The 27,486-nt window shown below is 42.9% G+C and overlaps 2 long non-coding RNA genes and 2 gene segments (V, D, J or C); 2 read left to right on the top strand and 2 right to left on the bottom strand.

Annotated features, from left to right (window-relative positions):
* The first annotated feature begins 239 nt into the window (after positions 1-239).
* Positions 240-6,346, top strand: LOC123384063. Of its 2 annotated transcripts, XR_006594659.1 has the most exons (4): positions 240-1,193; positions 4,547-4,880; positions 5,032-5,391; positions 6,306-6,343. It is a non-coding gene; the product is annotated as an uncharacterized LOC123384063 (long non-coding RNA). The 2 variants fall into 2 exon arrangements; XR_006594660.1 differs by lacking the exon at positions 5,032-5,391 and having other exon boundaries at positions 6,306-6,346.
* LOC111559551 lies at positions 4,566-5,951 on the bottom strand. The segment is given in 3 exon segments: positions 4,566-5,069; positions 5,202-5,284; positions 5,823-5,951. Coding segments are annotated over 3 exon segments (642 nt in total).
* On the bottom strand, positions 5,800-6,839 carry LOC123384060. The segment is given in 2 exon segments: positions 5,800-6,343; positions 6,641-6,839. Coding segments are annotated over 2 exon segments (477 nt in total).
* On the top strand, positions 6,797-21,341 carry LOC109497663. 2 transcript variants are annotated; one of them, XR_002740628.2, is made up of 5 exons: positions 6,797-6,933; positions 14,535-14,763; positions 19,924-20,062; positions 20,682-20,874; positions 20,992-21,341. It is a non-coding gene; the product is annotated as an uncharacterized LOC109497663 (long non-coding RNA). The 2 variants fall into 2 exon arrangements; XR_002740629.2 differs by lacking the exon at positions 14,535-14,763.
* Positions 21,342-27,486: the final 6,145 nt, after the last annotated feature.

Raw genomic sequence — 27,486 nt, 5'->3', positions numbered from 1 at the left:
TCATATCACACCTCTCTCACTGTATCTCATTCTCCCTTTCTCCACCCCTAGAAGGATGGGCCACTGCTTACATATTCCTGAAGATGCTCCAATCTGCCCTCTCGTGGTGATGGTTTTTTCCAGTGATGCAGGATCCATCAAAGAGCTGAAAGGGGCCTCAGATGTTCTAATTCTACTCCTAACTTTATAGAACATGCGCTAAGACCCAGATCATTGAATTGACTTAAGTTTCTTAGCTTTACTCATGAAAAAAGCTGTATGTTTGTGCATTAAAAGGAATTATCGCCTCTTCTTTACTTCTGTAACATATCCTCAAAGTAAGTCAGACAACTGATGATTGTTAGTCACTAACAATCGTGGTGATAAACAATCATGAGTGAGCATCAGAAATTCTAGGCTGTAAGTTCAATGTTTCTTCATACTGATGATAAAGACAATTTCTCATCTTCTAAATGAAGTATTTATTTCACGACTATCTCATGCCGGTCGCCGTCATATGGATGGTCTTAATACTAAACGTAGCTATTTATGGTAGTTTGCACATCTCTGTGTAAATCACTGTGGAGGCTACGAGGATAATTTGTTTACAGCTATTTCCCCATGATACAGGTCATAGGCTAAGTATTGGCCAGTGGAAATAGGTTGTAGGAGATTTAGGGAATTATTTCTGCTTTGAACATGCTGTAATATTTATTTAAATGGCTCGTGCTTAGAAATGTATAGCAATTTCAAAGAAACTAAAGATTTTTCTCCAAAACATTATACTTTTATTCTTATAACAACCTCCCAGTTTTGCTTCATGAATATTTAGTTCTGTATATCTGGAGTGAGTAACTAAGGAAGGTGGGATTAGGACTTGATCCAACAAATTACGTTTGTAGCGTAGTGACATAGATTTTTATCATAGTGAATATAATATTGTGTACTAAAGATTACTATGTACAAAATACTGATGTATGTATTGAAGGGCATCTGACATGCTCTTGTGGCTGTATTTTTTTCATGGTGGGGGCAGACCGCATTACGATGAGGCCGCTTCTCACCATAACTGTACTTTTTCTGCAAAGAGTAGGTGAATGTGCCTTGTAATGTATTACATCTGCACAACATTATGATGTATAAGGGATGAAGTGTCTGGAGGCCCCTGGATCAGAAGAAACTCTCTACTCTTCTTGAGGACCAGCAGCCATCAGGTATATATCTATGGTGTTTCATACTCATCATCAACTGAACTATGGAAGAAATGCATTTCCCAGAACTTTCTTTGTGTTATAGCTCTTGATTAGAGTTGACTTCAAGAAAAATATTTGCAGGGGCGCCTGGGTGGCTCAGTCGGTTAAGCGTCCGACTTCAGCCAGGTCACGATCTCGCGGTCCGTGAGTTCGAGCCCCGCGTCAGGCTCTGAGCGGATGGCTCGGAGCCTGGAGTCTGTTTCCGATTCTGTGTCTCCCTCTCTCTCTGCCCCTCCCCTGTTCATGCTCTGTCTCTCTCTGTCCCAAAAATAAATAAAAACGTTGAAAAAAAATTAAAAAAAAAAAGAAAGAAAAATATTTGCAAATGAAGTAGCTGTCATACTCTGAAGTCATCATTGGTCTAAAAGCAGTGAGGAACAGGATTAGTAGTACCAACTTATTACATTCTGGTAGCTACTTCTCAAAGATGGCACCCAGAAGAACCATCCTTCCCAGCATTCCCATTCCTATAAAGATCTGGGCTGACTTGAACGTGGGGGAAGGGACACTGTATGATTTTCATATGTGACTTTATAGATTCCACCTGGGTCTCTTGAATGCTCACTCTTGGGGAAACCAGCCAGTATGTAATAGTTTTAGCTACGCCGAGGCCGTGTGGTGACGAAACCTACCTAACCACATTGAAGGGCTCTGTGGAAAAAAGAGACATGCTGGGTGGTCTATAGCTGCTCCAGCCATCCCAGGTGAGGTATCAGACATGGGCATCAGGAAGCCACCTGGGATGTCCAGTCCGGCTGAGCCTTCAAGTATCTCCAGCCCCAGTGACTATCTGTCTGTCATTACATGAGAGACCCCAAGTGGGCACTGCCTAGAAGAGCCCATTCAACCCACAGAACCATGAGAGAGACTATGTGTTTTAAGTCAGTACATTTTGGGGTGGTGGCAGTGGTGGTTTTTCTAAGCTTTTAAAGGGAGATATATAATCCATATAGTAGATTGCACAAATCTTAAGTGTACAGCTTCTTGAATTTCAGAATGAATGCACTCAGATAACTACCAGCCAGATCAAGATATAGCACATTTTTGGAACCCCAGAAACCTCTCTCATGCTTCCCTCTAAGAAAATTAAAAATGCCTCCACATGCAGCCACTACCTTAACTTCATACGCTATGTACTCTTGTGTCTGGCTTCTTTGTTCGACGTTAGGTCGATGAGATTCAGCCATGATTTGGCAAATAATATTTGATTCTTTTGCTATATTTTATTCTAGTGTATAAATGTCGCACTATTTATCTATTGCATTATTGATGTTGGGGTGTTTTTCCATTTGAAGTCATCATGAATAAAGCTGTTGTGATGTTATTTTTCTCCCATATCCTTTTCTATTTCCTCAGAATCCTGGAATATTCCCTGAGTGTGCATACAATTAGAAAATTGGTTTTCTGGCTAGTCTAATTTACTTTTGATTGTTTCCAGTATATTTTTAAATTCAGAAATTATGTTTACTGTACCCAAGAAGCACTACAGCTCTTTGATTATACTTTTCTATAAATTGCCCTTCCTCATTAATAGACATAATGGCTCCTCAAAACTTGCTAAGGAAAGACCTAGTGATATTTTGACTTTTTGACTTCCATTTCATATAATAACTCTTACAATTTGGTCATGGGAATGGAGGAAATAATAATGATAATAGGAATGATTATGAAACTTCACAGCTAAGCAGTTCTTTTTAGTATCAAGATCACTCTGAAAAGGTAAATGGTTCAATAGTTTTAGAGTGGATGTTTTAAAATCCTGTTAAGTCTTTGTTTTCTAAATTTGTCAACTGACAGGAGGAAATCTGTATCCTTTCAAGTTGTATCCAAGATAATAAAGAAAAGCGAGACTGTCTCCTACTGTCCTCCCTTTAATTCCCTTTCTTTCATTGGACAGATAACCTCACCCCATTCTATCACCTCTGGAATATGGTTTGTACCCATGGAGGAGCAAACTCTAGGGACTGTGTCTCCTACTGGTCCATGACTGTATCAGCCTGCTCAAGAAATTATTGATCGGAAGGTATCAATGAACATGGTCTGGACAAAGTAAAGCATCTTAGATCCATCCCGTTTCGGATGGTTTCTTTACTATGGTCCAAAGGCATTAGTTGCAATGAGGGCTAGTGTTCACGCCATATTTCAGGGTTGTAAATCCTATTCGTAGGTTAGTGTCTCTTTCCCATGTCTGTTTCCTCAGTATTTTGGCTTCTGTGTGAGGCAAGCTTCCACAGACTACATGAGAGAAGAAATCCAAGGTTAACAGTTCAGAAAGGAACCCAAATAAAATGCACGAAGCCCAGGCTTATACGTAATGGTCAGGGACTCCCTACATCTTCCCAGAAATTGCTTGTCCTGGGAAATACAGGGCCTTTCAGGAGAACAGACTAAGGTTCTTAACTGCTTCCAAGAATAATTAAGAATGTATTTCATCCAGCATTTTTAGTTACATGCAGTGGATGGGACAGTCTGAACAATATAAACTGTCATTCATTTCTGCAAGCAGAATTATGTGATCAAATAAATATTTGTAAACAAATGAAGTCCTAAGAACTAACACCATTAGCCTTTGAATCTGATAGATTGGTGTCAGACCACAGAGGGAGAAACCATACAGACAACATAAAGAGCATTTGTAAACTAATACTGACCTCCTGTCTGATGATTAATCATGCAAATATTTCTCTCAAGTCCAACTGTCTCTCTCAAGTGCCAGGTGTACATTTACATGGGCTTACTAGGTATTTCTATGCAGGCATCCAAAGAAGGCCCACTGGAAATAGAAACTCAACTCTCTTAACACCCTCGCTCCACTCGTTCCTCCAAATCATCTCCTGTTGCCATGTTCTGGGGGTGGAGGTGACCATCTTCATTCCTGACTTTAGCTCATCACTCCCTCCTGCCAGTTCCCTAAGCCTGTCACTGTTGGTGCTTGTCTACCTCATGAAATTCTACTCATCGTTGAAGTTTCATCTCATGGTTTTGCATTCTCTTTGAAGCCCTTCCTGGTGTCACCAGGCAACATCGGCCATGTTACTTCCCATAGACCACTGACATCTCCGATTAAAACACACATTATATGAAACTTGACCACAGTGTTTGTCTTCTATTCCTCTTTCTCCCTCCTTGGCTTTTATTATTCTGAAGGGAGGGACAATTTTCTGTTCATTTGCATTTTCTAGTATTTGGTAAGAAGAGCCAGGATGTAAAATTAACATCTTTTTTCTTTTGTCTATTCTCTTTCCGCCTCCCCACCCCCATCCTCCTCCTCCTCCTTTCTCTCCCTCTCTCTGTTCTGTCCCTCTCTGATACAGATACAAAAAGATATAGACATAATTTTAAAAACCAACTTAGTGGATCACTGAGGTGTCTTGTCATTCCGCGAAGCACGTTGATGACAGCAGCTGCTTTGAGCGTCTGGTGAAAGTGGAAGAAAGCAGGGAGGTGAGGGCACTGAACACAGAAAGGCCCTGCCACCTGGTGGGGAAGCAGGGCTGGAGACGCACTTCTGCATAGAGAGGAGGTGGCTGTACTTCACTGCGTCTCTACTGCTGGCACAGAGACACAGAGCTGTCTGGTTCTTTTTCGTCGATGTCACAGTGAGAGGAAAGAATGGCCTCTTGCCTCGAGAGACACTGTAGCCTTCAGGTATGTCTCCGTTCTGAACATCAGTTGCTACTTGTGAGCGGTAAAGCAGTCTCAGCCCTTGCCCTGGGTCCTGTCGGTACCAGTACATGGAGTCGTGATCACAATCCTGTTCACATTCCAGAGTCACGCCTTGTCCTTCCTCTCTGATCAGGTATTTTGGGGTCTGAGTGATTCTACCATCTGCTGTGCCTATAGAAGAAAGAGAGGCTCTAGAAACACAGCCCAGGAGGGTGCCTGATGCTGCTGTCATGGGTAGAAGGACTTAGATCTGGAGCTTAGCACCTTTGGGACAGGAATTTGCTCCCTGACCCCAGGACTCACCTGCTCCGAGGAGACAAAGAGCCACACAGCAGATCACCTGGTGACCCATGATGGGAGAGGGGGCTCCCTGGAGTGCTAAGCACCTGTTGGAAGACAAATGACGGTAGAAACTTAGCTCTGGGGATCCCCCTGGCTTAAAATGCGGAAGTTGTCAGAAGGCTGGAATGGATAACTGGAAAGGATCCCACAGGTATTCTGGACGGGGTCTCTAACTTTGCAGATGAGGAGACAGACAGGGGACCTGAAGCATTTGCACCCCCTGGGACCTCCCTCCCCAAACTGTGTTCAGCCTGCCTGAGTGGGCGGGCAGGGCCAAGGGTGCGGGCCAGAGTCTCTCTCCGATTGGCTCACTGCACCCTGAGCCAGACAACCTGGGTTTGTATCTTTCCTCTCTCTTTTGAGCTTGCGGAAGAAAAATGAACTCGTGAAACCGCATTTGCTTTTTGCTCATGTTGCAAAAGACAAAAATATTTCCTTTGTCTGATTGTCTTAGATGATTAAATGAAATTATTTAAAGCTTGCAACAGAGAACTTGAAATAGAGTATAAAGTGAAGAAAAGAGAACTTTTGCTCCCTAAATATCTAACCTGAAAAATCATGTCCGGTTTTAAAAATCTTTACCTTTTTCTGGTGACAGTCTTAGTTCCTGAGCATGGGCTGGGATGTCTCGTGATACTTCCACCACCATCCCCTGTTTCCATGCTCGCCCCGCAAAATGCTTTCTAGCGAATATGTTCATTAATCCAACTACACGTGCCCTTCCCTTCCCCAGCCCGTGGCTGTTTCTGGGGCGGCGCCTGGAGGGTGTTCCTGCATTGACAGGATGGGACTCTGCATTGATGTGGGTAAGGAGCTGGCACAGAAGTACACTGCAGAGTCTCCCAACTCTGCCAGCCGGATCTTTAAGACGCTGGGTCCCTCTTTGGGAAATTCAGCAGAAAAGCGTTTTGTCGGCATTCCGGAGTCATCTATGATATTTTCCTTCTGGAGGTAAACCATGAATTTCAGACCTTCTCCCGGGAGCTGCTGATACCAGTAAACGTGATTGTGTTCTTTCTCTGGGCTGCATCTCAGCGTTGCTTCTTGTCCTGTCCCTCTGACCAGGTGTTCTGGGTTCTGGGTGACGCCAGCATTCATGGGACCTCAGAGGAAAAGAGATTACATGAGACAGGGTCATAATGGCGGAGGAAGTGCGTGCGTGGCCACGCAGCAACCCAAGGCGAGTGCGAATATCTTTTAAGTATCCCATGTTCGAGTGAAAACTCACATGAATTTTGCTTTTCGTGCCATGATGCAATTATTTGTTTTCATTTAGATGTCAAAAAAATCGGAAAATCTTTCAGAAAATCTTTGGGCAACATGAAGGTCCAGGGCCTATTTGAGACACAGAGAGCCACGGACAAAGCCCAGTGATGCTGATCCGTTAGCCCAGAGCTCACCTGCCCGCAGGAGCCAGAAAACTACCCAGCAGAGGAGTCTGGTGTGCATGGCAGAGATGGCATGAAGAAGACCCACAGGCATGGCCCAGGAGGGATGCTCACTGTATTAGCCCAGGGAGTTAGACTTCAAAGCCCCCTCGTCTGAGGCGGGTCTTCCTGTGAAGTCACCATTTCCGGGGAGCCTGTTGTCTCTGGACCTAATCTTGTACATCACTTGAATGAGACATCTTTTTTTCTCTACTGTAAACACATCCTGGCCTAGTATGTGTTACTACAGGGACAGCGTTGCGCAGGTATGTGGAGTGATAAACACCTTCATGATTGGTTCCCTGGCCTTCCGAAACATTTTTACCACTCCCCTCTCTACTTCTTATCTTTAGTTCCTTTATTTTCTTTCATTGGCTCATATCATCCCTTCATTTTCTGTTGTTGAGTAGAGGCAGTGACTAGGTATGATGTCTAGTTACACACGTTGAGAAACACGGAAGTGGAAGCCAGGGTTGCTGGGAAAAAATTAGAGGCAGGAAACGATTTGATTCTGGTTCCTTCTTTCTTCCTCCCCCTCAGCTAAGCAATGGTTACAAACATCTTCAGGGAACCTTATTTTATGGTTTATAACTCAGTTTTATTTTTCTTTTTCAAAAAAATGTTTGTTTATTTATTTTGAGAGAGAGTGTGTGAGTAGGGGGACAGGCAGAGAGAGAGGGAGAGAAAGAATCCCAAGCAGGCTCCATGCTGTCAGTGTAGAGCCCGATGCGGGGCTCGATCTCACAAACCATGAGATCATGACCTGAGCCATAATCAAGAGCCAGACGCTTAACGGATGGAGCCACCCAGTGCTCCACTCACTTTTCTCATCTTTTGTTGTTCTGCCTGAATTTTTGATGTAAGCAATTCAAAGAAGAGCCATTAGGAAAACTATAAGCTCTCCCTCTGACCTTGTGTCCCCCGACTCTATTTATCTATCTGCATTATTCTCCTTAATCGTGGATGGGATGCCTGTTTTTGAGGGGTCTTCCTTCCTTCCATTCTTCTGTCCTTCTTTCCTAACCTGCAGGGTTAAATAAAAATTACGTGAAAACCTTCTTTGTTCTAGGCATAGTGAAAGGAAGAGTAAGGCACAGCCCACCCTATCAGAATGTACAGGCTCCCTGGGAGATAAAATCTGTACACCTAGGATACTCCAGGCTTTGAGTAATGAATAAGATCATCTTAATGTTTAGTGTCCAAATCACAGTGGTTTATGACCTTCTCTTATTGACAGCAGGGTCCCAAGTCCTCCCTCAAAGGGTCTCCATTATTTTGGTAAGTAGTTAGTAGGCTTCCCAAAATGTACACTTAAATCAAAATACAGCTGCCATCACCACTTAGAAGCACCTCAGTGATTTTTCCTGGAGATACTCCTGTTGTTCACTAATGTTATTGATGAAAATGCCCCACACTAAACACCCACGCCCAGTCTGAAGGGTCTCTTCCTGGGTGCTGTTAGACACTTATCTTCAGTCAGCTAGGGCAGTGGTGGAGTTGACACAGATGTGGGGGAATGAGTTCTCCTCCTCATCGATGAGGTGTCCTTGTTACTTAGGGCTCAAAGGAAGCTCTGCCTGTGTGCAGAATCTCACCAAGGAACTTGTGAACGGTTCCGTCAGCTGCTAGTTACCAGTCTTCCCTCTCTCTTGGCTCAAACCCAATAGAAGGGGTTAGATAAGGAGCAGGTGACTTACCATTCCCTTTTTTTTTTTAAATATAATTTATTGTCAAGTTAGCTAACATACAGTGTATACAGTGTGCTCTTGGCTTCGGGGGTAGATTCCCATGATTCATTGCTTACATGCAATACCCGATGCTCATCCCAACAAGTGCCTTCCTCAGTGCCCATCACCCATTTTCCCCTCTCCCCTACTCCCCCATCAACCCTCAGTTTGTTCTCTGTATTTAAGAGTCTCGTATGGTTTGCCTCCCTCTCTGTTTGAAACTACTTTTTCTCTTTTCCCTCCCCCATGGTCTTCTGTTAAGTTTCTCAAGTTCTACATATGAGTGAAAACCTATGATATCTGTCTTTCTCTGACTGACTTATTTCACTTAGAATAATACCCTCCAGTTCCATCCACTTTGCTGCAAATGGCAGGATTTCATTCTTTCTCATTGCTAAATAGTATTCCATTGTATATATAACCACATATTCTTTTTTTTTTTGTATTTATGCCTTTTTTGGATATGAAATTTATTGTCAAATTGATAAACCACGTATTCTTTATCCATTCACCAGTTGTTGGGCATTTAGGCTCTTTCCATAATTTGGCTGTTGTTGAAAGCGCTGCTATAAACATTGGGGTACAAGTGCCCCTATGCATCAGCACTCCTGTATCCTTTGGATAAATTCCTAGTAGTGCTATTGCTGGGTTGTAGGGTAATTCTATTTTTAATTTTTTGAGGAACCTCCACACTGTTTTCCAGAGCAGCTGCCCCAGTTTGCATTCCCACCAACAGTGCAAGAGGGTTCCCAATCCTCCACATCCTCGCCAACATCTGTTATTTCCTGAGTTGTTAATTTTAGCCACTCTGACTGATGTGAGGTGGTATCTCTATGTGGTTTTGATTTGCATTTCGCTGATGATGAGTGATGTTGAGCATCTTTTCACGTGTCTGTTGGCCCTCTGGATGTCTCCTTTGGAAAAGTGTCTATTCATCTCTTCTGCCCATTCCTCCACTGGATTATTTGTTTTTTGGGTGTTGAGTTTGGTGAGTTTTTTATAGATTTTGGATACTAACCCTTTATCTGATACGTCATTTGCAAATATCTTCTCCCATTCCGTCGGTTGCCTTTTACTTTTGTTGATTGTTTCCTTTGCAGGGCAGAAGATTTTATCTTGATGAGGTCCCCATAGTTCATGTTTTGCTTTTTTCCCCCTTGCCTTTGGAGACGTGTTGAGTCTCCTGTTCATTACTGCATGTTCCAGACCAAACCTTTCCCCTTTGGTCTTCCCTACCAATCAGTCATCATAATGAGAGTCAATGAATGCAAGCAATAAATTGTGTGTTGGGATGTGAGGAGTTACAATGCAGTGGTCCTGGTGTCCCGAAGAGTCATGGTAAGACTATGGTCGATGATGGCAGGGCCAACACCCAGCTCAGCAGCTCTGGAGGCTGCAGGACGACCGCTACAGTGTATGTAATCGTCTTGGGCGCCTGGAACTTAACTGGTCAAACTTCCAGACCTTCAAACTTGGCTCTTCTGGCAAAACTGTAGGTCTCTTCCCTCCCCGTGGAGCATGCAAAGGCTAAAAATTCATCCCAGGGGCTAAAGCCTCATTTCTTCCAATTTAAAGCCCTCATAATGTGTCCCTGCCTTCAACTGAGAGAGCACTTTTTAAGAGGGTAAAAATTGGCTAAACTACAGACAGGTCAGTAGCAAAAATTAATGCAGAATAGAAAATGTCATTTAAGTTCACTCATCTGTCTCCAAGCAGGTAAATTATTGGCTTAGACACTTCGTCGATTCCCTTTCCTGTTATTACTATTATAAACTTCAAAGTGGCTAAGACACTGGATCTTAATTGTGTTCACCACAAAAAGAAATAGTAATTAGGTGACGTGATAGAGGTGTTAAGGAGCACAATGGTGATAATCATGCTATGATATATAAATGTATCCAATCAATATACTGTACATCTTAAGCTTACATAATGTTTTATGTCAATTATAACCCAATTAAAAACAGCTTTATTGAGGTATAATTGACATACAAATCAACTGTACACATTTAAAAAGTTTTGATGTATGTATGATAACAGGGGACTATCACCACAATCAGGATAGTGAACATATCCATCACCCCAAAAAGTTTCTTTCTATCACATTTTAATCCTTCCCTCCCAATCCTTCCCACACCTGTCCCATCCCTAGGCAACCACCGATCTGCTTTCTGTCAATTTAGGTTTGCTTGCATTTTCTAGTTGTTCATATAAATGGAATAAAATAGTATGCTTTTGTTTGTGTCTGGCTTATTTCCAACACTGTAATTATTTGAGACTCATCTATATTATTTATGTACCTCATAGTCAGTTAATTTCTTTGGCCACTTAAAGAGTGCATTTACTGAGAAGTTTATAAAATGTTTTATAATTTTAGAAGATTCACAAATTCATCAAACAAGTTGGTACACAATGCAAATTATACAACACGTTCCTCTATTCACGAGGGTATCTCTTGAAAATATGCTTTTCCCCCTGACATTCAACCTACAATATTTGAATCTTTTTAAGTTCAGCTTCCAGATCTTTTTTTAAATTGAGATAGTAATTCATGTACCGTAAAATTCACCATTTCAAAATGTAAAATTCAATGGCTTTTAGTGTTTATTAACTGGTGCAAACAATAATGCCATATGATTCTGGAACACTGTCATCATCCCCAAAGAAACCCTGTACCAATTAGAAGTCACTGTGCATTCACTCCTTTCTGCAGCCCATGGCAACCGTTAGTCTACTTTTTGTCTCTGAGGTTTACCTCTTCTGGACTTTTATATAAATGGAATCTTATATTATGCGCCTTTTTGTGCTTAGCTTCTTTCACAAAGCATTTTTTTTCAAGGTTCGTCTATGTTACAGCATGTATCAGAACTCCATTCCTTTTTATGATCGAATAATGTTTCATTGTATGCATACACCACATTTTGTTAATTGACCAATTGATGAACATTCAAATTGTTTCCATTTTTTGGCGATTATGAATAATACCCAAATAAGGGACTTGTATCCAGAATATATAATTTTCAAGGTTTTCTGGATGCAAGTCCCTTGCAAGGTATATGATTTGCAAATATTTATCTTATTTGGGGGGTGACTTAAGCTTTCTTGAGAGTGTTCTTTGAAGCCCAAATTTTTTGATGTATATTTGTTTTTGAGAGAGAGAGAGAGAGAGAGAGAGAGAGAGAGAGACAGCACAAGTGGGGGAGGGGCAGAGATAGAGGGAGACCCAGAATCTGAAGCAGGTTCCAGGCTCTGAACTGTCAGTACAGAGCCCAACGTGGGGCTCGAGCCCATGAACCACGAGATCATGACCTGAGCTGAAGTCAGACGCTTAACCGACTGAGCTACCCAGGTGCCCTGAAGCTTAAATATTTTTTAAGTTTGAAGAAGTCCAATTAATCTTGGTTGCCTGTGTTTTGGTGTCATATTTAAGAAATCGTCACCTATCCCATGGTCAGGAAGACTTACACTTGTGTTTTCTTCCAAGAATTTTATACTTTTAGCTCTTACATTTACGTCTTTGATCAATGTCGAGTTAATTTTTATATGTGGTATGAGGAAGTCATGCAAATTCATTCTTTCGCACATGGACATCCAGTTTCCTCAGCACCATTTGTTAAAAAGACTATTCTTTCTCAATTCAATGGTTTTGGCACTCCTATCTAAAATCAATTCCCCATAAAGTTGTGGCTTTATTTGAGGACTCTTGATTCTGTTTCACTGATCAATGTGTATTCTCTTCCAATACAACACTGTATTGATTTCTGTAGTTTCATAGCAAGTTTTGAAACAGGCAAGTACTGGGATGCCTGGGTGGCTCAGTCAGTTGAGTGTCGGACTGCAGCTCGGGTCATGATCTCACAGCTCGTGAGTTTGAGCCCCGCATCGGGCTCTGTGCTGACAACTCAGAGCCTGGAGCCTGTTTCGGATTCTGTGTCTCCCTCTCTCTCTTCCCCTAACCACTCTCATTCTGTCACTGCCTCTCTCAAAAATAAATTTAAAAAAAACATTAAAAAGTTAAAAAAAATAGGCAAGTATGAATTATCTAACACCTTTCTTCTTTTTAAAAATGCTTTGGCTAATTTTGGTACCTTAGACTTTCATCTGAATTTTAGCATTTACTTGTCAATTTCTGGGGGAGGAAAGATAGCTGGAATTCTGGAATTTGATAGGGATTTAGTTGAATCTGTAGATCAGCTGGCAAATTTTGCCATCCGAAAAGTATTAAGTCTTTCAATCAACAATCATGGTATATCTTTCCATTTATTTGGGTCTTTAATTTCTTTCAAGCAATATTTTGCACTTTTCAGTGTACAACTTTTTGATTTCTTTTGTTAAATTTAGGCTTAGATATTTTATTATTTTGATGCATTGGCTCCCTGAGAAACTCTAATTGGCAATTATATGTCCCTTAATAGTAAAAGTGGAAATATGGATTAGCTTTTACTTCTCCAGAACAGTATTCTTGTTGGATATAACAAGTTAGTTAAATGGGGTAATAAGACAAAATTGTTAATGAAAATAAAGCCGATTAGACTGCTTTTTAAATCTGGTAGTGCCCTCTGCTGGGGAGGAAAAGCCGACGTGTACCTCTACGTGGATGTCTTCGTAGGCATGGGTATGTATGTGCATTAGAATGTGTATGTGTAAGCCTTGAAGTGTGAGGTGGTATTGGGCAAGGCCACTGGCCATGGAAAGAGAGAAAATGAGTTTCTTTTAGTTTTAAGGATATTCATGTGGATGCTTCAAATGTTTCTTATTTCAAAATGACCTTTTATTGAACATTCTCTTTCATCTTTGATTTCTAGATTTGTTGACCGTCTTTTTATCCTTAGCCTGTTATTTTTAGACTCCTTCATCTCTTATAATGGATAAGAGTTAAAATTCTGTCCATTCTATATCTCAAGAGTCCATTCTCCCCTTTTTCTGTTTGGTCCCATTCTTGGGCAGTCCTCAAGAGTCTAATTTTAATCAGAATCCTGCTAAGGTGGTTAGCCAGCATACCTTCAATATCTGAGTGCTCTTGATGTAAGACCAAATTCCTATCCCCGACAACTATCCCCCAGATGATTTCTGATCATCCTGGAGGGCCTTCAGCAAGAGTTCTGCTAGGACAGTCTAGCCAGAATCCTCCCTTACCCTGATGTCTCCTTTTCGTAATTCTCCATCCAGTTCCACTCCCTCTCCCTGCTTCTTGGCTATAAACTCACTTTTCCTGCTTGGAGTTGGAGTTGAGACCAATACGTCTCCCCTACCACAGTTCCCCATTGCAGCAGTCCCCCTGAGTGAAGTCTGCCTCATAGTTTGAGCTATAAGTCTGAATAACATTTTCTATAACAAAATTCACTTCAATAGTAATAAACAATTTTATTAAACATCTCTTTTAGCACAGAGATGTTATGGTTTGTGTCATCATCAACAGTAGCTTTCTTAGTTTACTGTCTGAACCGGAACCCGTTAATATGTGAAAGAGCATGCTATTAATAATTTTGCCAGAACAGCAAGCCTGAACCAGGACTGTCTTGGGAGCCCAGAGCGCTTGACTGCTCTACATGGTCGACTCTCTGACGCTCGCCTTTATTGTCATCGGGCAGCAGTCGGGGGGATGGGAGGAAATAATCGACCATTTTTTTGTCATGACCTCATTTCAAGACTATATCAATGCTGGGGCATACAGGGATGATCTAGAATGCCCCTTCTAACCAGATCTTCCCTGGATCTGTGTTAGCTACATTTACAGTTTCCTCAGTTATTGCCAGATGGTAGCGACATCCCCGGTGGTCACACGTGTGAGAAACGTGGAGATATATCCTGAGTCATACTCATGTCAAATCTTGGAGAGCAAACGGTGTGAGTTTCTAATTTTAAAGAGGAGAAAACTGAATCATAGAGCTAAGAGGGCACTTGCCAACACCTTACAGTTTAAAAAAAAAAAAGCCAGAGTTTGGATTAGGAAGCAGGTATCCTGACTCTCATTCCACTGTCTGTGGATCCAAGATCTCCAAGAGAGAGAAGGGACCCACTGAGTGTACAAAATCACAGAGTCAAACTCCATGATCCCCTGGATTTGAGACTTGAATTTCCTGAAGAGTCTCTGAATGGGGATTACTAATCAGTGTTTCTCCTGTTTCCTTCCTTTCTAGAGGTTTGTGGTTGCTGTTCCCTCACGTTATTCCCCGTTGAATCACTGCCCTGGAGAGACAGTCAGTCTTGTGGGGGAGGCAGATCTATGACAAAAGGAGGAGAATAAATCTCTAGAGGTCAACATTCTGTTGTTCCACAAACAAGGAAGTCATTCGTGTCTGTAGAGGGAAAGAGTCTTCAGAGGGGTCGCGTTTGAGATAAAATCAGTAGTAATTTCTTAGAGTTTTGGTAAGTTAATATCAACTTCAAATATCCAGTTTCTGTAGTTCAAAAAAGTTTGGGGGAGGGAATGGGGGCTTTATTCTGAACTTGAGATCCACAGACTACCCAATTCTGTGTTCTTTTTAGGCATTTCCAAAGCCCATATCCTGAAGCATGATGCCCACTATGATAATTTAAGAGCTAATTTGTAGCCTTGCCCTCTCCCGCTTGCACGTGGAGCCACAACTATCCACCTGCCTCTTTCTTTCTTCTGAAGCGCAAGACTGAGAAGTGGCCTTCTCAAATGCCTCCCTAGAGCTCAGGGGAGAGGAGAAGAGCCAGTGAGTTTGTACGCTGGACAGAACTGGTTCACCTGCACTATTCCAATGCCACCAGCATGGCGATCACAGCTGAGTCCGCCCGCTCTGCGGCAAGATGGGTCTTAGGGTGGAATATGTCCCATTGGGTCTTTCAACTGACAGTCGTTCCTTGGGCATCCCAACTCGGCTGCAGTGTTTTAGTATCGGAAGGAAATCAGAAATTCCATCTCTTGCTTCAGAGTCTGTGGGCACCAGTAAACAAGTATATGACCAGAAATTGGATCACATCTCAGATTCCCTTCTGTCCGTCTTTGTGATCCTGTGGCTGGGGATCTGGCTGACTGCAGGGTGTGTATGTCCTGTGGGAGAAGACGGAAGCCATAGAGAGTGGGTCTGGGAAAACATCTTCTACACAAATTCCCACACACTCCCAAGCTCACTTGCCCCCAGGTGTCCAAGGCAAGATCACTGGCAGGACAAGCTTCCCCAGCAATGGTTTCTGATGCACAGCAGCAGAGAGGAATGGAAGTTTTGGGTTCCCTTAGCCCCACAAGGTAGAATCTAGCCATGAAATCACAGTCCCTGGGAACACCCACAGTCTCAGGGCACCTTCCACAGAGGGGATCATTGGTCCAAAAGTATGACCTCATGTTTATTTTGGTACATGGATGATGTAAACAGGCTCCAAACCCACTTGAGCATTCTTAGGAAAAGAGAAGTTCAAGGAAGGCACAAGAGGAAGAGGAAAAGGGGAGAAGAGAGTAAGAATAGCAAGAACAAGAAGAAAATGATGGAGCACCGTGCTAGAGTTGCTATTTTACCAATCTTATAAAGATTGGCAGAAGTTCTCAAAACCCCACCAGGGGCTTGATAAGATGAAATGTATTCCTATAACCCACTTCTGGAAATTTTGACTCAAAATTCAGATCCTGTCCTAGAATATACCTGTGTAACCTGTCCCTCGGGTGATACCGAAGAAAGAAGTTGTTTCAGACAACAGTTTCAATCCCTTCTGAGTAGACATTTTGAATATCCCAAACTAACAAAAGAGAAAACCTGTTAATGAGTTAGATTAGAATGTTAAAACTTAAATAGAACAAGAATTTTCCTAGGACTAGGAATAACTAATGGATAGACTTCAGTTCTGGAAACTCCATTTACAAAAAAGAAGAGGTGGGAAATTGAAACCTAATTGAAAGTGAGGTGAGTGACGTCAAGGGAAGAGAAGTTTCCAGGGTTTAGGGGACAGTCAATATTATCAAATGCTTCAAAAAGATCAAATAGGCAGAGGAATGAAAATAAGCCTTCGATCCAGCAAGTTTATAGTTTTAATATTTAGGAGAATAGTTTCATAAGAATGGGACCATTCCATGAAAGGAGGCCCCCGAAGCAATGATTCCTCTGTGATGAAAGCAAAGGTGTGGGTGATGGATTGCGTGTTGTTACTTGGAGAGGAACAGAAATGGACACTAAGGAAGACTCACGTTTGAGTGCTGGAAAGAGAACCTGAAATTAGAAGCCACAACATTGGATACACCAGGAAGTTGAGAGCTTCTGTTTCAAAGGGTCAGAATGATGTTTGTTTGAGAGATGAAGTAAATTTGGACTTCTGGGGGTAAGAAAACCAGGTTCAGCTTATACTGAAATAAGAACAGACGTGACTAGAGAGACTATATAAACTTCTCTAAAGCTGAGTGGTAGGTGGTGGGGAAATGAACAATTTTATAAACAGGATGGATCATCAAATTTTAACAGAGGTATTTTGAATTCTATGTCTGTTCTATGTACCTGCAATGACCTTCCAAGGTGCAGTTGACGCCATAATATCTCCTTTACTCCCATTGGTGTTGAATGCATTGTCCCTCAGTACAATTTGGATCACATAACTGGGGATTTTCAATTGTCTGCACATCAATTTTCAATTGTCTGCACATCAGGTGTTTTCCCGCTGAGGTTAATCTGTCCCCTCCCTCAGCTCCATAGAATTAGCTCCTACTAATTAGTGACTTAGGTTTGAATTGTCATACTGAAAATTAATGTGCTTTTTGTATTACCTGGATTTAACTCCTTAAAAACAAATTAACCAGAGTCTTCATTTGGTCTGACCAACTAAGGATCTTGATCCCCTTTCACATTCCTTCTTCTTTCCTAGGTTCTCTGTTTCTGGCACTGCTTTTCTGTGATGGACAGCCATTGGGTGTCCTGCCCCTAACTGGAGAATTCCTGTCTTTGAAATCTTTGATCCATAAGGCCAGAGTGATAGGCCTCCAGCTGCCATGTTGTTCCAACTGACCCCCTCGGCTAATGTTGAATTTTCCAAGAGCATGTTCTTAACTAAAACAGGATCAGTTTGTTTTCTGTTTTTAGGCTTTGTGGTCTTACAAGAGAGAAAGTCAAGTTGGTCCTTCCCAACGTGCCTGGAAGACCAACATCTCAATCTATAGTCTTTTGCTCTATGAGATCAAAAAACTGGAAACGACAATTTCTACTAATGGGGAGAACAATGGGGCCAACAAGGTGGAAAAAGAAATAAGAGTTGTCGAATCAGCCATGTCAGGGTCCCAAAGATTTCATTCCAGTTTGTTCCTGAGAAATTGCTGTGTTCTTGTTTTGGGTTCTATAGGATATACATGTAGCCTTGTGATAAATTCCCGTTTGGCTGAAGCTAGCTCTAGTTAGATTCTGTTATTTCCTTCTACCCTAATATGCCAGCTGCTTCCTTAGCTGGGCCCAGGATGTTTGTGTATTAAGATTAGCTAATATTTAACACTGCGGATTCACTGCTAGCACAGATACATGGCTGAATCCTGCAGCTCCGTAGTCTGGGTCTCTAGGCGAGAGGGTGAGTTTCGGGGACACCTAGCTGAAAATCCCTCCTTGTGCATCCCCGTTTTATTGATTTCATTCTGGAAAGAAATCAAGAACTTGAACTCTTTTGCCGGGATCTGCTGATACCAGAAAACGTAACTGTGTCCTTTTATTGGAACACAGTACATCGTTGCTCTCTGTCCTTTTCCTTTGACCAGGTGTCCTGGAGTCTGGGTGACTTCTGCATCGAGGGGGCCTGTGAAGCAAGCAGACTGAAGTTGGAGGCTTAGCCCCGGAGGGAGTCCGGTGACAGGAACCAAAGGCCGAGAGCTGGGGGGTGGGGGGCTGAGGAGTTCAGAGAAGGGGCTTACCTGTGATCAGGGGACAAAGGACCACGGTCAGGTGAATATGAGGCACATGGCCGCATCAGGACCAAAGAGAGGCAGGTGGCTGTCTCTGAGGCTTTGCCTCCCCCACGTTACCAGCTACTCTGCGACGTGATCACTTCACAGAACCCAATCGTCTCGGGTGTGCTGCTCCGTACAAGTGAAGACACAAAGTGGAGTAGATGAAAGAACTGTACTCGGTCGCTGGAAAACAGGCAGCTCAGGACTGGGATTTTTCTAAAGCGAGAAAGAGTAAGACAATGTCCGCAGATGGCGAGGGGGAGACACTGAGCATGGCAAATTTTCTGAGTTGAGGAGACAGAGGTCGAATGTTAGAGGCCACACAGCAAGGGGAACTCACGAGGAGGACGACCAGGGAGGTGGAAGACACCCAAAGAACCCCGGAAATGTTCAGAGGGATCGTAATGAAGTTTCGTCCTAACAGGAACCCGTGTCTGTGTGAGATGAAACTTTAAGAAGGCACCGGAGACAAACCCCAGAAATGAGTCACCAGCATCCCCAGAGTGGCCATGCTTTTGCAGTAGGACAAAATTTGGTTAGAGCAAAGAGGTGGTAACTGACAGCCCAGGGCTGGCCACCTGTTCACGTACAGTTTTACTGGGGGTGAGATGCGCTTCTGGAATGGCAGCACGAGATTTGAATACCCTCTTCCCAGAGGAAAACAAACAAACAAACAAACAAACAAACCTAACTTCTGAAAAGTTAGAAACAATGATTTAAAGGGCACCTGGGTGGCTCGGTTGGTTAAGTGTCTGACTCTTGATTGCGGCTCAGGCCATGATCTCACAGTTCGTGAGTTCGAGCTCTGCCTCAGGCTCTGTGCTGACAGCGCGGAGCCTGCTTGGGATTCTCTCTCTCTCCTTTCCTCTCTGTTCCTCCCCCAGTTGTGGTCTCTCTCCCAAAAATAAATAAAGTTAAAAAAAACACAACCATTTAAAGCCTCTGAACATTGTCCCAAGAGCATACGGCGAATGAAGAAACACTTCTTGGAGAAAATTGAAATCTCAGTGGGGCCAGTGAGACTCGGTGGCATTTGAGCCTCTCTGCCTCCTGCATCAACCTAAGCTCGGGGTGATGGACGCTCTATGCTCTGCGGATGTGGTCGAGGACACAGGGCCCCCACAGCTTTTCCTGAGGAGGCACAGGCTGCCAGCAATTCTCATCCCCACCAGCTCCATGATGCAGAAACTCTTTTCCATAGCAACTGCAGCTCAGGGCTCTGGGCTCCCTTTCTCCACCCGGCGCCCACTCGTGGGGTAGACCCTCTATTCCAGAAACAGCAGGCCAAGACTGCTAGGCCCCAATATTCCTCATTCTGGCCTGCTCATAGCGTGGGGGTTCCACAGTGGGAGATGCGAGTCAAAAAGACCCGGGCTTACCACCCCACCCAGCGACCCCTCAGAGCGCAGCGGTGTCCTTCCAGAAGAAGTGGGCCAGTGTCCCTAGCCCCAGCTCTGGAGGCTTGATGCAGAGTTTCTGTCCACGGGGGGAGGGAAGTCACAGAGCTGCATAGCTCTGCTTTGACCTAAGGACCCTCCAGCCTGGCTGAGATTTGCTTGGAATTGTGCGGTAGCCCAAGACCTACTTTACTTCCTGCCTCTTCCCTCCCTTTTTCTTCCTCTTTTCCTTCTTCCTTCCCTCTCTCCTTACAGGGGTCGGATCCACACCGCGACCTGACGGCCTCCCAGCCTCCTCCATCTTTTGTCCCATTTTCTCCGCTACGTCTCCTGCATGACTGACCCGCCTTGGCATCTACTTCTTGGAGGACCTGAAATAATGCTTCTTTCTTAGGTGGGTGTGGGGCCTCGATAGGGGTCACAGTCAGTAGTCATCTGTGCTGAAGGGACTGTCAGTTCCAGGAAACAGTTGGTGCCTGTAAATCCATCTGATGGCACTGGATCTTCACAAGGTTCTGCTCTTACAAGATGTCCTCATTTGGCTGTTGGGAAATGAAAACCCTGAGCATAAGTGGGAGAGATCAAAGAAGGCTGAGGCTGGGATGAGCCATGAGCCCAGAAAGAAAGCCCTCCTTCCTGTATAAGTGGGATCGTCCAGTGCCTGTCCTTCTGTGACCGGCTTAGTTCACTCAGCATAATGTCCTCAAGGTCATGTATGGCAGGATTTTGTTCTCTTTTAAGGCTAAATAACATACCATTGTATGCACACACCACATTACACAAGATTTTAAAAGGGTAGATCTCGTGTTAGGTGTTCCGGCCACAGTGAAGTGAAATGAAATGAAGTGAAGTGAAATGAAATGATAAAATAAAATAAAATAAAATAAAATACAACATTCACGCTTGCTCCCCAACTCTCTTTAAACTCCCAGAGCATCCAACATTCCCTTGTGTATGTTTTCCGGTTTTTTCTATCAGATTCTCCAAAGATTTTCATTTTCTCTTTCCCTAAGCGTGCCCTCGCACTTTGGGTGACCATACCTGCTAGAGAACAAGGGGATTCTCTGCTGCTCTGCTTCGCTACAGCAAATCCCACCCCCTTCCACCTCCTCCTCCCCCGGCTGGGTATGAGGATCAGATGGTCACCAGGAGCAGGACTTCATCTTCAGTCTCGAGGCCTCAGCTGTTATCTGAGCCTGGAATGGGGTGAGTCTTTGCTCTTTATTCCTCTCCTCCCTTTATTCAAGAGGATGTTGGGTATTTACATTGCCTAAAGAAGCTCTAACCTGCCCCTGGGTTGGATTTTTTTGTTTGTTTGTTTAGCTCAAGACGCACCAATTTCTTAAGCCTCATCATGGAGCCACAAATGAAGGAAGAGATCTGACCCCAGCATCTCATTTTACAGAAGAAAGTTTTGAAATGTAGGTAGAAGCGTAGAGATACACTTGTGAGGAACAGAGTACGGACGTTGGTGAGCAAAAGAGAGAGGAAAAGCAGAACACTGTAGTGACGGTGGGTGGCCCGGATGACAGTGGTTAGATTCTCTGAATTTCTTTTAGTTATCAATTCAGGTACTGGGTGGTACCTCTTGGCCCCTTGATTACAGACTTGGAAGCATATGGCATTGTTGATGACTCTATGAGGAGATGTAATAAATCGCTGCTTGGTAGGAATATCTTTGTGTTCTTCAGAATTAAAACGAGGACTTCGTCCTATCCTCTGAAGCGGGCATCTCGCAGCTGGCAGATGCTGGTTCTTTCTTGCACTGATGATACATGTATTTTTTCGATTGGTTATCGTGAATACTTCAGTCTCTTAAAGGCCATAAGATACATACTGGCTTTCAGAAAGCTGTTCAAATACGTTCCAGAAATCCCTTTTGCTTCAAACAAACTGCAGTACTTGATATTTTTTATTAATATTAAAAACATAGGGCAAATCTAGTAATTTTAATATATCTTCTAAAGCACAGCAGCTGGGTTTTGATATGTGTCCTATCTGCGTGCCACTTAAGTGGTTTATAGGCAAATCTATATCATGCAAAATAGCTAAATGCATTGTGAATAATTCATGTCCAAGGCAATTCATTCATCTTTGAATCTGGCACAAATTTTTAGCAGTTCTAATTTTCCCTACTCAATAAGAAAACCATGAGATTGCAGCAATGCCTCTGAGGGCACATTCTTCCCTTAGGGCAAGGATTCATGACAGTGAGGCCATCTCTTGCCTGGTCCTGCCCCTTGTCATATTTCTATGTCTCCAAATTATATTTATTTATTTTATTATTTATTTTCTAAGCTTATTTATTTTGAGAGAGAGAGAGAGAGAGAGAGAGAGAGAGAGAGAGAGAGAGAGGAAGAGCCTGAGAAAGCAAGGGAGGGGCAGAGAGAGAGGAAGAGAGAAAATCCCAAGCAGGCTCTGAGCTGTCAGCACAGAGCCTGACACTGGGCTCAATCTCATGAAGTGTGAGATCATGACTTGAGCCGAAATTAAGAGTTGGATGCTCAACTGACTGAGTCACCGAGGTGCCCCTCCAACTTATATTAAAAAAAAAAAAAAAAACTACCTAAAAAAAAAGTCCCTATTTATCTACTGAAGAGAACAGAATGGGCAACTAAGGTGATCCTGGGAAAATACCACAAACTGTATGTTGGGTTAATGTAACCACTTTTCCACTCTTGGCATAACTGTCAGTGGTTTTTGTAGGTTTCTGCCCAACTTCTATGTAGAGATGAGATGGCGACAGCCACAAACCCACATCCTACCATTGCTGTAGGGTGGGAGGGTGGTCTGTCGAAGGATCTTGGATCTGGGAAACAGAGAGGTTTATGATCAGGGGAGAGGTAACACCCTAGCTCTGTGTCTTTGCTGCTGGCACAGAGATACACTGCTGTGTCCTCGAAGCCAGCCAAGAGGATGTCAAGGGAACAGAAAGAAGAGTTATCCCGGCTGGCTTTGAAGTTATTAGAGGTGTCTTTTTCGGTGTAAAGGTTTGTATCATAGTAGTAGAGCAGCAGCTTTGGGGCTTGGTTCGGCTTCTGTTGGTACCAGTACATGGCATCATGATTCAGATTCTGAGAACAGCTCAGAGACACTTGTTTTCCGATCCCGGTAACCTGGTATCTTGGGCTCTGGATGACCCTGGCACCCGTGTGACCTGCAGAGAGAGAAAGAAAATACAGAGACAGAGCCAAGGAGACTGTTATTGCTGCCGTAAAATAAAGGTACAAAACTGAAGACGAGATCACTTTCTCAAAGATTTCCTTTCTGACCAGGACTCACCTGCCCCAAGGAGACAAAAGGACATACAGTAGAGCAGCCGGGGACCCATGGCAGGGCCACAACAGGAACGGGGCATCTGTGTCTTCTAGACTCTGACTCTGGGTGGAGAGATGGGAGTTCAGAGAACCTGGTCCCTGATAGGTAAATCTGTCTGTGATGACAGTCTGCCATTGGCTTCACTGAGACAAGGGTCACTCCTTTTTGTGATGTTACACACAGCTTCCTGCTTGGCAGTGGGACCTGGGCTTGGCTGGATCACGTATGGAGCAGATGCCGTGTTACCTCATTTGCCCCTTTTCCTACATCTGCCCCACGTTCATCCAGGCTTCTCTGTCTCACTCCTCATTTCCTACAGCCCGTAAGCAGTTCAGGGGTTCCTCAACATAAGAATAGTTTTTGCTAAAGTATCATTTATAAACCTGTTGAGAAAACGTCTTGCTGTCTACATCACAGATGGGATTGATGGCTGCAACCTATCCTCATCTTTTTTTTTTCCCCGTATATTTCTGATTTCAATGTTTATTAAGCACAGCACCAAAACAAAATTGTTTGTGTGTGGGAGCTAAATTCTCCAAGATGGAATGTCTGAGTCAGGATGGCAGGGTGAAAATGGAGGTGTAAAAATAGCAAGATCAAATCATCTGCTCATTTTTTCCCTAGTCTTATGCCAATTTTTTTTTAATTTACATCCAAATTAGTTAGCATATAGTGCAACAATGGTTTCAGGAGTAGATTCCTTAGTGCCCCTCACCCATTTAACCCACCTCCCCCACACTCTCTCCAGTAACCCTCAGTTTGTTCTCTATATTTATGAGTCTCTTCTGTTTTGTCCCCCTCCCTGTTTTTATATTATTTTTGTTTCCCTTCCCTTATATTCACATGTCTTGTGTTTTTAAGTCCTCATATGAGTGAAGTCATATGATATTTGTCTTTCTCTGACTTATTTTGCTTAGCATAATATCCTCTAGTTCCATCCATGTAGTTGCAAGTGGCAAGATTTCATTCTTTTTGATTGCCCAGTAATACTCCATTGTGTGTGTGTGTGTGTGTGTGTGTGTGTGTGTGTGTATCACATCTTATTTATCCATTCATCCATCGATGGACATTTGGGCTCTTTCCATACTTTGGCTATTGTTGATAACAAACTATCCTCATCTTAATACAGAAGTCAAGCCCTGCAATCCTCTGTTTATATCCACACTTCATAGAATGCCAAAAACATTGTCTACAATTTTTGGCTATCAGTGACACCATAATGCCTCCTTGTGGCCAGTAGAAAAGTATCTACAAGCATCCTTCTTTCACTTCTTGTATTTCCAACTTGAACTCTGACATCAGGGAGCTCACCATGCTCTGCCTGCGTCTCCTCTCCTGGGCCCCATCATAGCCTCCCTCCAGGTAGTGAGGTGGATGGCCATAGAGCTCATATTGGTTATTTCTCATCTCTTGGGGATCACCGTCTTTTGTTGCCTGATTTATAATTCTTTGAAAACTGTTGTTTCATGTATTATGTTTGTTTGTTTTAGCTGCTTTGAGCAGGTTAAATCAGCTTCCTGTTAATCCATCTGGGTTGGAAGCAAAAGTCCACTCCAGGGCCATACTGAATTTCTTACTCTTGGGTCCCCAAGGGTTTCAATGGTTGTAGACCTTCTTTTCAGTTTCTGAGTGTGTGGTTTCCATTTCACACAACATTGGCAACATTTTATTCCAAACGTGTGAGACACAGTCCAGAATTTCAATTTCTCTGCTAACTTTTCCCTTTTGTCTAGCACTCAAGGTCCTGACCAAACACACAATTCTCTAACTGCATTTCTGGGTCTTTGAGTTGTAATACTTTTAGTCTGTGCAGGCTGTGACCATTTTGAGACTCCAGGATTAATGTAGGAGTTATTATAGGTCCCGTGTCATCTCTATTATATGGGCATTGAAAACCTAGATCTGGTCTGAAACCTGCTAAGTTCCTATACCTTTAGCTCTTCCTTGCTCTGCCTATAAGTCCTCTCTTTTTTCTTCTAACTGGTGAATTTCTTTTTCTTTTTAGATTACCTATGTATCATGTAGTGGTAAAGGGTATTTCAAATTTAGAAAGAAAAATGGACTAAGACAAGGGTAATGATCTTTCTGCTCTTCCTCTGTAGCTTTGTCCTAAATAATCAGTGGTACATTTTACCACTTCTGCCTTCCTTGTACAAACATGCAAACGTATATAAACTTCAATAAGGGGTTTTATTGATTTAATTATTCTTAAATAACCTTACATACTATGCATTATTCTGCAAATTATCTCCCCCTTGACAGTTTGCCTTGATCATCCCTACAAAATAAATAAACATGCTATTTGGTTTTCTTTTAATTTCTTTGTGCCTGTAAGGTGAAGCACATACACATAAATGCGATCAGATCATACATTCTAGGTAAACATATGTTTTCTTAGTGTTTTTGTAGTCATCAAAAGTTTAACTATGATTGGGGTGCCTGGGTGGCTCCATCGGTTAAGCATCTGATTCTTGATTTTAGTTCACGTCATGATCTCACAGTTTGTGAGATGGAGCCCTGTGATGGGCTCTGTGCTGACAGCTCAGAGACTGCTTGGGATTCTCTCTCTCTCTGCTCCTCCCCTGCTCATGCTCTTTCTTGCAAGATAAATAAAGTTAAAAAAAAAGTTTAACTATGATTGATGGATGAAACTAACAAGCAATAAAAAACAACAATTCTTTAATAAAAGTCTACAGCCTCCTATGTTCAGATGGCCTTACAGACTTCAAGACACAGTCTGCAACTGTAATGCTGCTTGGGGAGAGTAAGGAACCTTTCAGATTCTCTGTGCCACTCAAAGATCCAGAGAGTAGACACCACCCCCAACTCCAGGTATGAAAAGTAGTAATATGGTAGAAGGAAAGAAGAGAAGTGACATATGAAGTATTACAGTTCCTAATGGGGCTGAAGAGTGGCTTCAGGGTAGAACCAAGGATGGGATGAGAGGAGGTTGTGGGAGAGACTAGGATGTTTGAGAGATTGATTTTGGAGGCAACTCAAACTATTTGTAATTACAAGACTAGGATATGAAGAATGGAAGTGAGTATCTGAGATGCATTGGAAGAAATGATTATTGGGGTGAGCAAAGGAAGAAACTGAGTATCATCTAGGTGCTGCAATCCACTCAAGATGCTGGGAATTTTAAGGTAGGAGAGACAAGAAATGGTTGAGAAGCAACAATGGAAAGCAAAAGGGACCTCAGTGCTGATGAGGGCCACTCACAGAAACCGATAATGCCACTGATTAATACCAGCAAGAGGAACGAATTTTTCCACCACTCCATTTCCATTGGGAGGTCAGGATCTGGGAACAGCAAATCTCTGACTATGACAATAGATTTGTGGTCATAGGGCAGTATTCACGTGATCCTAAATTTCCAGCGAAACTTCAAATATAGACTTCTTAAAGCCAAATGCCACCGAAGCGTTGCTGACTACATTACAATCTTACGTGTACGTGGGCTGCCATTGGAATGGCTGTATGAAATAGCTTGACAATTAGCACAACCAGAATGAGTTGCAAGCAACGTCTATGAATTCCAAGCAAAATCCAGAGAAGGGTATGTGGTCTTGTCTCTGGCAAGAACATGCCCAGAGAAGTCAGTGTGTACACTTGGAACCCGTAGAACTAAGCACGTTGGAGGAGACATCATTGGGAACTTGATGTTTTTATGAATCACGTGGCCGGCAGTGGATTCACAGCTTTCTGAACGGCTGACCCTGCATCAGACAGCCGCAACGAGTGATGACTACACTGAAGAGGCAGATCCCCAGTTGGATGAGGATAGAAAGAATTCAAATATTCTAAAGAGAAGTGTACCAAAGCATCCAAAGAAAAGAGTATTTGAACCTACCGCGTTTGATTTTCTGTTCTTTTGGTCCTTTGCACACGTGTTGTGGAAATAATAAAATGGCATGTCGCATGTAAATTGAAATCACTGGATGAAAAATGAATCTCTAGGAGTGTCAAATGGTACAGCTGTTCTGGAAAATAATTTGGCTGTGTCTTTAAAAAGTCAGAACACACTCGGGGCGCCTGGGTGGCGAAGTCACTTAAGTGTCTGACTCTTGATTTCAGCTCACGTCGTGACCTCAGGGTTCGTGAGATCGAGCCCTGTGTCAGGCTCTGTGCTGACAGCATGGAGCCTGTTTGGCATTTTCTCTCTTTCTCTCTCTCTCTTTCTCTGCCACTCCCCCACTCTCGCATGCCCTCCCCCCCCCCCCCGTCTAAATAAATAAACTTAAAAAAAAGTCAGAACACACTCAACGTGTAATCCAGCTACCTCACTCCTGGGCATAAAAGTATCCCAGAGAAATGAGACCTTGTGTCCTCACAGAATCCTGCGCACAGATGTTTATGTATAGACACTGTATTTGTCATAGTCAAAACTAGAAACAACCAAAATGTCCTACGCTAAGTGAATGGTGAAAAAAACTCTGGAACACGCATGCCCCCAGAACAAAACTCAGCAATAAAAGAAATGAATTATTGCTAAATGCA

The sequence above is a fragment of the Felis catus genome, chromosome A2 (assembly GCF_018350175.1).
Source record: "Felis catus isolate Fca126 chromosome A2, F.catus_Fca126_mat1.0, whole genome shotgun sequence".
NCBI classification, from domain to species: Eukaryota; Metazoa; Chordata; class Mammalia; order Carnivora; family Felidae; genus Felis; species Felis catus.
Note: the sequence above shows the minus strand (reverse complement) of the source record. Positions and strands in the feature narration are given on the sequence as shown.